Source organism: Neodiprion lecontei, chromosome 4 (assembly GCF_021901455.1).
Source record: "Neodiprion lecontei isolate iyNeoLeco1 chromosome 4, iyNeoLeco1.1, whole genome shotgun sequence".
NCBI classification, from domain to species: Eukaryota; Metazoa; Arthropoda; class Insecta; order Hymenoptera; family Diprionidae; genus Neodiprion; species Neodiprion lecontei.
Window position 1 is genome coordinate 9,342,539 of NC_060263.1, and position 13,022 is coordinate 9,355,560.

At 36.5% G+C, this 13,022-nt stretch overlaps 1 protein-coding gene across 7 annotated transcripts in view; it reads right to left on the minus strand.

Moving 5' to 3' along the window:
- The window catches only part of LOC107226618 (PH and SEC7 domain-containing protein), an 83,321-nt gene that overhangs the window by 37,321 nt on the left and 32,978 nt on the right, over positions 1-13,022 (minus strand). For 5 of the 7 annotated variants that reach the window (XR_006904099.1, XR_006904100.1, XM_046738513.1 and 2 more), the window contains 2 exons: positions 9,506-9,572; positions 2,264-2,317 (listed from right to left, as the gene is read on the minus strand). Coding sequence is in view for 3 of the 7 variants with exons in the window: in XM_046738513.1 (XP_046594469.1) it covers positions 2,264-2,317; positions 9,506-9,572 (121 nt within the window). In the remaining 4 variants the exon portion in view is untranslated. The remainder of the gene's footprint in view (positions 1-2,263; positions 2,318-9,505; positions 9,573-13,022) is intronic. The other 2 variants (XR_006904098.1, XR_006904101.1) reach the window with 1 other exon arrangement.

A 13,022-nucleotide genomic window follows, 5' to 3' on the forward strand; every position in this document is an offset into this window, starting at 1 on the left:
TACGTATGAAGTTTGAATGTTGAATAGCCATAAGATGTAAAGGACTTGAGCAAATCTTGACAGCGGAGACAGAACACTTATATAGCCTTTAAACGGCCTTCAAGGATCAAATCGATTTGATTGCAAAATTTCGTTGTGACGAGACTGAAATTAGTAACGTTAACGTAGCGAAACGTTAGGAAAAAAATCGTTATTGCGTAATTTAAAAATGACTTTCAAGGAGTCGGTTTTTTAAAATAAGAGTATGTCTTTTTTATCATGGTTTACTAAATATACATCGTTACAGTAACGTTACTAACTTCATCCTCATCCGTTGTGTCCTCATTTTCGAATATTTCTAAAGTCGATAATCCGGCACTGTCTTGAGTTTTATAAAAGTTACATTTTCCGTAAGTCTCTGCCTATTTTTTGCATTAAATTATACAATATGAAAAAATATCCTGAAAATTGGGCTGTTTTTTGCAATAAATTATCCAATATAAGCAATATCCTGAACAAACCCTTCGAAAGGATTTATAATTTATCGAATACGTTATGTCAATTTTTTTTAAATATACATAACATTTTCTATAATTTGACTATTGTTTCGATGAAAATAAAAGTAATTGACGATTTTCGTTTCGTTGAAAACTGGCGGCAGACTGTTGGGTAAAGTAGTGTTTGTTAAATTCCATTTTATGGAATATTTGTTGATGTTTCGAGTCTTCACTGTACTTTGTAAATCATAATAAGATGATTACCCCAAAAAACCGTTAAAATTAAAATTTTACATTTGTTTAATACGTTGAGAGCGTAATTTGGAAGAAAATATTGTTATTGTTACGTTAGAAAATAGCCGATCTTAAAATCTGTCACCCACAACATTTGACGTCGGTAGGCATCTTGGCTCCGCTACCCTGGGTTGCACAATTTGAAACTTGGATTTATTGTTAGGAATAGCGACCTCGATTATCGACGAGTGAACAAGTTCGTTAGTATATTTGGTTTTCATTTCATAAGGCACTGCATCAGCAATTGAACAACTTATTGAAAATTATCATCGGATAAAGGCACCTGGTAAATAGCACGTGATTAACGGGATGCAATAGCGTAAAACAAACGGCGTTCTTACCGACCGGACAGCAAAATGACAAATTCACTCTGTCATTCCACAACGGAGCCACAGAATGTATTTTCGCCCAGGCATTTGACGTATAATGCATATAATAGTATCGTCGTAGACGGAGAAACGGGTTGAAATAGGAAAAATGTCCGTTTTCGCCATAGTAGGCATAAAGTACGCTCGAATATGCATCATAAAGTTCACTTTACGCTCTAGGCGTAAGATTAAAAGTCGCTAAAATGCGTTATTGAACGTGAAACGAATGATTCAAACAAATGTTTTCACGTAATATAACACAATATTATGACTACAATAGAAACTAATTAGTAAGATGCGTGATTTAACATGAAACAAATGATTCAAATAAATGGTTTCAAATTCAAATGAATACAACGCTATTCTGATGCGCATCGCACGATAAAATGACCGCTAGTGTGTCTTCACAGTTCGCGTCATAGTTATTTTCGCGATTTATAATAGTCATTATGGAAGTTCAAAGTGTAAATAGCGATGACTATATCCCTAGGAAGTGACTCGTGGCTGCCAATAAAAATATGAATTATATCCAATAAAATTTAATTGCGTTAAATAATATACATATTTTTATTTGGTTTTGTTTTTCTTTCTCTTATTAATTTTGTTTTCAATTTTTCACAGAGTATTTTTGCTAGATCGGCGGGGGGGCACCCGTGCCACCCAGAGCGAGATGACTGTATCTACACATACCCATCGTTGTGACGGGTGAATTTGTCATTTCGTTGTCCGGTCGGTAAAAACGCCGTTTCATTTTACTTATAGCATCCCGTTAAAACAAACGATGATACACCGTGTGACCATGAGGAAAGAGCGCACCTTATGCGCATGCGTCAAGTCGTTCGAATTTTATTGGCTAACAGTTACCGCCTGATTGAGCAGCCGACGCAATACCAATCGCAACTGTCAGAAAATGGTCAGAGCTCACAGGTAGCGGGGGGGGGCCTAGGGACATTTTCTGACAGTTGCGATTGGTATTTCGTCGGCTGCTCAATCCGGCGGTAACTGTCAATAAAATTCGAACGACTTGACGCACGCGCATAAGATGTGCACATTCCTCATGGACACACGGTATATATTAAGATTAATAGCTAAAACTCGAGTAAAGCAGGTATTAGTACAACTTACCTCTTCGTAGTTTTAGGGTGACTGGATCTGACGAGAGCCGGAGACATTTTAGTACTGAAACAGATATAGAATAGTTTGCGCGGGAATAAGCAGTGTCTACAACGAGGAAAAGGAGGAGGAATCGGTCTATATAGTTAGACAACATTCGAGCGTTGGGCCGTATGCATCGTTGGATCGGATTGGATCAGATCGGATTTCAGAGGATCGTGTTGCAAACGTGCGCACTGTCATGATACTCCATGTTGATACATGTGTACCTATGCAGTACGTATATGGATATGTATACTCTATATGGAAAGTAAGCTCTCAAGAAAAAGTACAGTATGCGAGGCCATGGCGGATCATTTGTTATACACACGTACGCATGTTGGCTTTCTACTCCAGTCACGCCAAAGAGCCTAATAGATGGCGCTGGCAGTCGTACGTGTACACTTGGGGACAATGAATCTGAGACGGCTAATTTTTTATACTAGACAGTTATGTTGGCAACACAGAGAAACCTGCAGCACCATAGTCGGCCGATCGCGAAACAAACTCAATCTCAATAAACATAACATAATCCACGACCGTCGAATCTAAGCTCAGAATACGTGTCAATCCAACAAGTCATCATCTTCGTGGTATTCTAAGGTTAGATTCGACGGTCATGGGTTATGTTATGTTTATTAAGATTGAGTTAGTTTCGCGCTCGGCCGACTGTGGCGCTGTAGGTTTCTCTGTGTTGCCAACATAACTGTCTAGTGTAAAATATTGGCCGTCTCAGATTCATTGTCCCCAAGTGTACAGTAATGTTCATGGAGTAGAAGACAAATTTCTCCTATATGTGGATATCAGAAAGTGGTTCCATTTTTCGGAAAAAAGATTGCGCTGTTAACTGTGTGCAAACTCTATTTTCCGGCTACCGGCAATATTTGAATCGATTTAATTTGCAATACAGAACCCATAAAACTTACGGAAAAACGTAGTATAGAACGCAATTGGTGTATAGTACGCAACTATATTACGTATAATCTTATAATTTAACAAATGTATCGACTTCTCTATCACCCATTTTCTGGTGATTGTATAAAAAAGTTTCTTACTACGAGATATACAACTTTATGTATGAATATCGTAAAATTTATCATAATTTGTGTAGCATGCAACTGGTGTCAACGTAAGTTAGAAGCTAGCTGCAATGTGAATTTACTTTTTTTGGTGATGCACTGTGGGCCGTGGCTCAGAAGAATCAATAAAAATAAATTTGCGTTGATCAGACAAATTAGTTTAATTTACTATCGATAAATAAAATCATATTGAAGTTAGTACAGTTACCATATCGATTTATACTGAGGTAAAACCGTTACTTCGCGATTTTGGAATTGGCTGAAATTTATTATGTTCCGAAATCTCAGTTCCTTAAAATGAGGAAAATAGTGACGTTTTCCCCAATGTTTCGTTACGATAACGTTACGAACTGCAAGCTCGTTAAGTCAAAATATACATATATAAAATATACTTGTGAAAAAAGTATACGTTATTCAAGTATGCAATATGCTTTACTTTACTTTTTGTACTAGGTAAGTCTAGACTGCTTTCGTAGCAGTTTAGCTGTTTCTTTCTTTTTGTTATGAATAGCATTAAAATATCATCGGGTAATTACGTACGTATTACCCATTGTTTATTTCATTAACGAAAAGTTTCATTCGTTAACACTTCATATGACATGATCCAACTACGATGCAACCCTTAGTGTCATTTAGTGCGGTTATGTTGCATCGAGATAGGTACAGTATGCGTAAGTGTAATGACTATAGTCAATTGGAAGTGAGCGGTTCCGTACTATTAACAGCGCCACCTATACTCTGGTCCCGTTTTTATTCCTACAGTTTAGATTCCTTCTACTCCATGGTAATGTATGTATGTACATTGATGCCTTCTTCTTCCGGCTACTTCGGTTTCAATCTGAAACGAAACGCGTATTCGATTCTTTACTAATTGTGTGACAATGACTCCCAATCTCTCACGTGGGCTGCATCGCCAGTCATTGTTACATAATTCGTATAGAATCGAACTCGCATTTTGTTTCAGACCGAAAACAAGATAGCCGGAAGAGGAAGGCATTAATGAACATTACTGTACGTACATTAATTGCATGCTTACCAAAAGCGCGTCTGTAATTTGTCTATTTGGGTTAGTCGCACCGGCTGGCGTACCGGTCGTGGAGGTTCTTTGGCAGTTTGAAATTTTCAATATCATACTAAAAATATTAGGCGGAAGTGGAGATATATTCAAGTGAGTATCAAACCCGATGCTTTCAGATGCGAAAGTATTTTCGATATGACGTCACTTTTTGTGTCGTACAGCGCGACCGAACCGAAGTGCATAAAAACTAATTTTACGTCAACTAGCCTATGCGTTCCGGGTATCGGTTAATGAATTCGAATGTTGAAAGTCGAGACTGTACAATGGAGATAGTCTGACTGGAGTGAAAAGTGCGGTACTGCAATGCAGGTGGCTGTACACTGCATCGAATGTTTGCTTTGGTTGGAGATTAAAGAGATTGCAAGTTACCAGTTATCAGGTTGTCAGGAAAAACAGGCAGAATTAGATTTCTGAATTGACGTCAGAGTTTCCAATGTAGCCATCTCTACGCACCGATCAAGATAACAATTAAATTGGCTGATAGACAATTTTGAAATACTACGAAACTGCGAAAGACCTAGCCTTCTCGGGCACAAGTTTACGTACCTTCAACACTAACGCTGTTCACTTTAGAAATACTCTATAACTGACTTTTTTTTAACAATTGTGTTACATATTTCTTGCGATATTCGCATTTTTTTAAATATAAATGTACGCAACTTTTTTCACAAACATAGAATTATTGTTAAAACAGCACTACTGATCCTCCTTATGTTTTCCTCCCTTCGAAAATAATGACTTACATCAAAACACTTCCACCGCCTGGTCTGATAATGATTGATTTGCTAGCAAGGTTTTATTTGGGATTACTGAATTTGCGAAAAAGAAGTTTTTTTTACCTGATGGAAATTCAGTTGGGATCCAGAAATTTTTATGTATCGTCGGTTTGATCGATTAAATTCATTCAAATTATCGTCAGAACTCTTACTATTCATTTTCGTCATAAGCAATTCACGTCGATATATTGTTAAATATTTCGGCAACATAACGTAAGACAATTTTTTATCTTATACGAAACTTTAGATTTCGTAAAAAATTAGCAATACTGGCATAGATCTACAGAAGTATTCCAGTACTATGCAAGAATAATAAAGTATCATTTTTGAAAGTTGAGCTACCGCTCAAACTTGGCATCCCATTTCCTGTGAGTGAACTGTTTTCGAAAAAGATGAGGAACTTTAAAGCTCTTTAAAAGAATTTGTAAAGGCGAAAATTTTTTTTTCCCAATAATGAGGTGCCGGTTCACAGAGGTCGGGGCAGTTGACTGAGGGACGGGGCAGAGAGCTTCCGTACCGACATTTCTTACCCTTACCAACCCGATAATTATTATACTGCTATAAGCGAATTGGCAAATAAAGGGCATTGTTATTACCTTCCCAGCGGTTTTGGTGCCCTTTCGGTTGCTTTAAAAAAAATACCCACAGCCTATCTTTAGGCATTTACTCTAGTCAACCTATTGAAAAGGGGATATGAATGCTCTATGTCGGCAGAAAATTTGCAGCAGAAAATAAGCGCGCGCTTCACACGCTTAGCGGTTCTCACTACGTCATAAACATATTCTGGTTCATACGATCGTTGAATAGTAGTCAAATGAGTTTTAGAGAGGTGAGCAAACGATGAAACTATACATTTTTTATATTATTGTTAAAATTGACATCATTCAGTGAAAATTATTCGTTTAAAAAATACCGATCGGATTTTTTGGTTTTGAGCGGGATGATAGAAATTTTGGCTGGCGAAATGGTACCTGGTGAAAATAGGGTATAAACCTCAAGTGGATCATTCGATTCATTCCAACAATACGAAAGATGATTTCACTTCATTTACGTTGTGGAATCATGAATCGGTACTTAGGTTTGATTTAAAAAAAAATCTTTCTTTTCGCTTGGCTTTGATATTTATTTAATGTTAATGTAAATACCTCGTCAACTGGGAATTATTTCCTTTAGAATGTGACAGAATACATATCTTGACAATAAAATATAATGTGATTTATAAAGACTATCTCTCTTGCTTTATTATCGGTTAAAATTTCACAGCATAAAAGATTATTGGTACGTTCTAGAGTAAGTAATCTTGTACTATTACATGAATTTTTATTAGTACCAAGATTTCTGATCAGTATAATCACAGAATACACTCTTAATTGCAATTTGTATGGAAGAAAAATTTGGCTGATTCTAAGTGTTTTCAAATATTCTTGTAGAATAACATCATTTATATTTTCAACGTCCCGTGATTCCATACTGTTTGCATTCGTGTTAATTCATTCTGTTGCTCTATCAAATGATTCGGCAATTCTTTTATTAATTTTCCCTGCACCAAAAATTCTTGTTGAATGTATTGTGAATATTGCTCATGTTTTATATCGCTTCTCTGTGATAAAATTTTTGTATGGATATTCTATAATACCTAAATCTATCAGCGGGTTTACAAAGTTCTGAAGTTTATAAATTGTCAGTGATATCATTTGAAATTATTTCTTCTAGCTAAGCGCGTATACTCTGTGTCAACGGAGTTTTACGGAAATATTTTCACAATGAACAAAATTTTCATGGATGAATTCACCATTTCATTTTCAGTTCATGCCGAGACTTTAACAGGTAGTAATTGCTTCAAATTTGCACCTAACACAACTATTTCATCGCCAAAAATTTATAGTTGGTAAATTTAGACTTCTTAAAGTGTGATCCAAAATTTCTAGGACATATTTAGGCGATATTAGTGGATCGGTCTAATAAAAATCTGTTCTCATTCATTTTTTATACGTATTGATGAATCAATAACAGCCACAATACATAAATTTTTTACTATCATTTCAGTTTGAAATAACCATGATTTTGTTCTAAAACAATTCTCCGTACCTTACCAAGCCTTACCTTACAAGCTCTACCGAAATTGACCGTCAAAGACAAAATTTGGCCACATGAAAAAAACACATAAACTGAAATAAATTGTAGCAACTCTATAATTTTAAGATGCATTCACCAACCATGAAAGTATAGTCACTTTTTTTCTGGCATAGAGCCAGATCTGCCTGCATTTCTTAAGCTTTAACAAACTTCGGGCGACCGAGTTTCATCTTCAAATAGAAACCGTAACGACAAACATATGGACATACACGAGAACGTGCGCGAATAAGGAACATTCATACATTCAGTAGAACAGTGGATGCTGGTTAAGCATGGTTTTTTCAAGTATTAGTAATTGCGGTAAAACTTTTGTCTGTCGACGAAATTAACAGCGGTGCACCATAGAACAAAGTCTGAACTCAGAACTCAAGACAAAGAAGGATGTTGTAGGAATAACAACTATTCGTAAAGAATTATTCCAAAAGCGTATCAGAAAGTCATCATCGATACAACACCATGACGATACCACACAACGCCAGTACCAAAGAAAAATCCGTCGAATCTGTGCTCTACGGTATTTAGGTAAATCAGTTTACAACAATCGATAGTCTTCGCGGCTTGCTGTCACAACAAAACCTTTCAACAACGGATAAACTAATTGTAAGAGCGTCTAAGAGAGAATTCGTAGGTCATTACGAAGATGTTTATATCGCAGAACGGGAGGAATACTTGATGTTCGAATCAAGAAACATGAGGGGAAAAAAAAAAAAAAAAAAAACGTAAAGATCTGCGATTAATCCAGATGCAGATAATAGTGGAAAACACAAGGGGTGTTTCACCGAAGCGATTGAGATGTCAATATCGTTCCAAATCATTTCGTAATATCCAAAATCGCTTGTAATCTCCGAAATCACACTGAAATCGGTAATATTGAAATAAAATTCTGAATTCGTGGTAATCATTGGTAATTATGAGAAATCATTTAGGATTACAGGAATCTCTTTGTAAACTTAGGAAATCATATGAAATCTTAGATATCATGAGAAATCACATAATCAAAGTGAAATTTCTTTGTCAAATAAACTCTCGTAATCATTTTTTGAAATGTAAGTAACCACGAGATACGTAATCACGGTGTCAATTTTTGCTCCGGTGAAAAATCTCTTGGGAAGAGAGAGAACATGGAATGACATCAAAGTGTCGTTCAACGAAACAAACGCAGTCCTATAGGCAAGATCAAGGAAGCTGCTTGCATCGCAGTAACGACCAAAGCAGTTAGACAGCCATGCATAGAACCAAGAAACTGTGGCTTCTCTTAATCAGAGAAGTGCCGGAGTCGGTGAATACACTTAGTACCACAATAAATCAACAGCTGGCACTTCAAGTGGCTATTATAAATTCAAGTCAAGTTGCAGGAACAGCTCATTCAGCACCTATGCGAACCTGGCACCCGACTTTGGAAATATAATAATTCGAAAACTGATATCGATTGTACTTCGGTTGTACTGATTCGTACCACTTTTTTCGTTTGTACCTCGAATAGAAAAAAGATATGACATTTTCAAAAAATGATCCGCGCCCCACTTTTCAAAATTTCGTTTTTTCCAACGGGGACCACTTCGGAATCGTTTGTACCTCGACTCAAAAAAGATAGAGCCGGTTGAATTCGGTTGAATAGGTATCCGCAATAGGATTGTCAAAAAAAATTTAGTGAGTGGATGGTTTAAGAAACTGTACAATTGTCAATATCTCTCTAAATTTGTAAATCGAAGAACAGAAATTAATTTGTTTTACTATCGATTTACAGGACAATAAGAGAAAATTTGATTTCCAATGATTCGGCTCTCTTTGGTTGATACAGTATAGCCTTGAGACACTTGAAGATTCTGTTATTGTGAACAAAAAACCATTTTTGTGAGTACAATCTATAATATGCCGTTGTGCCGAATTTATGCTTTTTCGTTCTTTTTTCATCTTTGCTGGCGTTATTTTTTTGGAAAAGCAGGTTCAAACAGTTATTGCAATGAATCATCGTGCTGGTTGTATTATTACTTTTTGTGTGAATGTTACATTGCTATTGTCATCATATAATGTTGGATTGCAAAAGTGGGAGAAAACCCTCTGCGTGCGACCAGCCTTTGCACATGCGATTTACTTAGAGTGAACATCAGATCTCTAAAATTAGCACTATTTTGGAGATGCATACCTTCTTTTGTACTGAATCTGTTTACGTCAACTTCATTCACCCTGAGAATAACATCACCAGCTTCAACCTGGAAAGTAAAGGAAAAACAATAGATAATTAACCGTCTCAAAAATGAATATCATATCCCCTAATTCATCCACTATCCATGAGATGTAGAAGCTTCAATTAATTTACCTCTGACAAATAGTTGTTACATTTGAATAAATTGGTTTCAAACAACAGTATTTAGTACGTAAATATAGTAAATTTTAATATTCTAGATGAATGTAATTCTGATAATATTGATCAAGAGACACAAACAAACATGACAAAACAAAAGTTTAAAAAGTGCAAATGAATTTAACAAGTTGAGGTTAATCAAAACTCCCCTGTGATTCAGAAGTAAATTTAAAATTGATGAATTCAACTGCAGACATAATGTTGAGTAAGGTTAAATAAATAAAATTATTCAATATTCGTCAGCAAAAAAATTTAGTTCCAGATTGAGACGAATATAGCTCATTGTCAGTTCATTCACAGTTAAATTCCCTACAAATTATTATTCAAAATACACAGTTAACAATTGTTTGCAGTATATTCGAAAAACTTATGTATACCGTTATCCTTAAATATAGAATATGATCATACGTATGCTTTTGTTTCGCTTGTAGTGTAATCAGATGTCAAAATTCGTCTATTCCCACAACACAGCGAAAGCAGAATATGTCGATAGAGCGGTCAAGTACGATTACCATTAAAATATGAATCGAATGTATGCTGGGTTAGAAGAATGGCACCAGATCACAGTAAAGAAGCAATTGACAACAGAAATAAAAAAAAATAAACAACAGAAACAATTTTATGATAACAGTGACTCGCTTGAATATGAACAAAGCTCCTCATAAAACCAAACTTACACTTTTATAAATTTCGATACTGTTGTGAGACATGTCATGTTTGAGAATGATGAATTGTGCAGTGGTTTCCGGTACAAGAATCTCGAACACATATTCTGCCTTGTGTTCAACACAGCATGATTACACGTACAGATAATTAATTAGTACTACCAGGCGTCCCATTTTAAAGTACCACCTGATTTATCTCGAAAAAGACTGCTCTGATCGAAAATTGACTCGAGTGAAACTTCTAGGGTTCAAAGGGGGACGTTCGAAAAAAAAATTATTTTCAGTCTCAAATTCGAAATGGCGGCGCTACGATGGCAGACATGTTTTTTTTAAATGGGAACATGACTTTTTTCTTCTACCAAAAAATTCATCACATCAAAACTGACAACTTTTGCATGACCGTTCTTCGGGTTAAGTCCGTAATTTTTGAGGTACAACGCAATTTTTGACTATTTCAGCGCTATCTAGGATGTACCACGAGGAGGTAAGAACGCGAGAGAATATGATGGAACGAATCAGAGCAGCCTGCCGAGTGATCCCAAGAGAAGTTCTAGTAAGAACAGTTGACGGTTTTGAGAGAAGGGCTCAGGCATGTTTGAACATGAATGGTGGGATATTCGAACACCTTTAAGAAGGGTTCAAAGTTTTGCGCGCATGCAAGAATGCACACACACACACACACACACACGCACGCACACTACAAGGAGGGTTTGGAGTCCAACAATACTGCGGAAGTGACGAGCCGCAGAGACCTGATCCTTGCGAGTGTTTTATACACACATGAACACACACACATACGCACACACACACATTTACACATGGGATGTTAAGACTTTACCTCCTCGTAGAACATCCTGGATAGCGCTGAAATAGTCAAAAATTGCGTTGTAACTCAAAAATTACGGACTTAATCCGAAAAACGGTCATGCAAAAGTTGTTAGTTTTGATGTGATGAATTTGTTGGTAGAAGAAAAAAATCATGTTCCCATTTAAAAAAACATGTCTGCCGTCGTAGCGCCGCCATTTTGAATTTGAGACTGATATAATTTTTTTTTTCGAACGTCCCCCTTCGAACACTAGAAGTTTCACTTGAGTCAATTTTCGATCAGAGCAGTCTTTTTCGAAATAAATCAGGTGGTACTTTAAAATGGGACACCCGGTATTTCTGAATACCATCGTTACGTGTCGTTGCGGCGATGTCGAGATAATTAGTACACGAATGTAGTGGTAATCTATGCTGTACAATCTTCATCAGACTTGACATCACTTTGTTTCTATTACCTCGACAAGTTGATTCCAAGATTGCAGCCAGACTTAAAAATACATCACGTGACTACTCGTGTCTTCCATTGATCGGGCACGGGAAGTGATTTCACATTCTAACCATGACATGGCAAGAATTAATTAACTGGATGAACAAGAAAGCTGAGCTTTTTTACAATAGGCACGATCGGACGATCGCGATTCTAGTCATCGATAGCTCAGTTTAGTTCACTGAATGTTCGAACAGGAGAGACTGGGGCAAACTGTGGGAGGTAAAAAATTTCTAAGTGATGAACTATACCAAGAAAGAAACAGATAGTACACGTAGAAATAAGTTTTTAGATATAATCTTCTCATAGCCCCCTTGAAACCCAACAACTTTTGTAGGAAATGTTCCTCGGTGCAACGCATTATTCCCGAAATATTTTACCATTTTTATCCTCGTACATATGCAGGGTGCTTATGTTAACTCTGGACATACTTCTAGGGTGTGTGGGGGCGCTACCTAGGCAAGCATTTTGAGGTAAGACACTCATGGTCGGAAATTCCTCCGAACTGCTGTGGGAGGGCTTTGAAGAATTTGGTGCCGCGCGCTTGGCCTTAGTGTAAAGAATCAGATGTGATCACTTTCGACCCAATGTTTTATTCAGCCATAGACTACAGTACAATGTTCTCGTGTAAAGTCAACAAAACGATAAGCGTTTTTAAAAATAATAAGAAAAATAACGAATCAATTTTTGTAGTGGGAATATGTGAAATTTGTTATATTTCACAGGAATCCACTACACACTGTGCACATGCGCACTTGGGATTTTCATTTTCCATAACTTTTTGAAATTCTGTTTATAAGCACTTGAACTTGTTTTGTAATTTTTTTCTTACCAAGTTTATTGTTTTGCTGACTTCACACAAGAATTTTGTACTGTTATCTACGGCTGAATAAAACATTGTGTCGAAAGTGGTCGCATCTGATTCATTACACTACGAACAAGCCCTCGACAGTCGTTAGAATGTGTTTCCGACCATGGGTGTCTTACCTCAAAATGCTTGCCTACATAGCCCCATACTTACACACATACATACATACATAATATATGTGTATACATAGCGAATTTCATACGTTTTCGGCGAGCTTTGGACCGATATCACGTCCAATCTGGTTGTGACTCAAGTATATTTTATCGCTAGAATCGTCAAGTACGACTACCCTTATTTTTGTTTTTTTCGACATCACTAACGGGTTCCAAGTTACAAGTCGTAAAACTTTGCAGTTTCCGACCACTTTTGAAAATCTGAACACAATTACAGGAAATTCTACTAAAAAAACAGAAGAATTTTAAGACCCTACAAAAAGTAGTATCTTCATTATC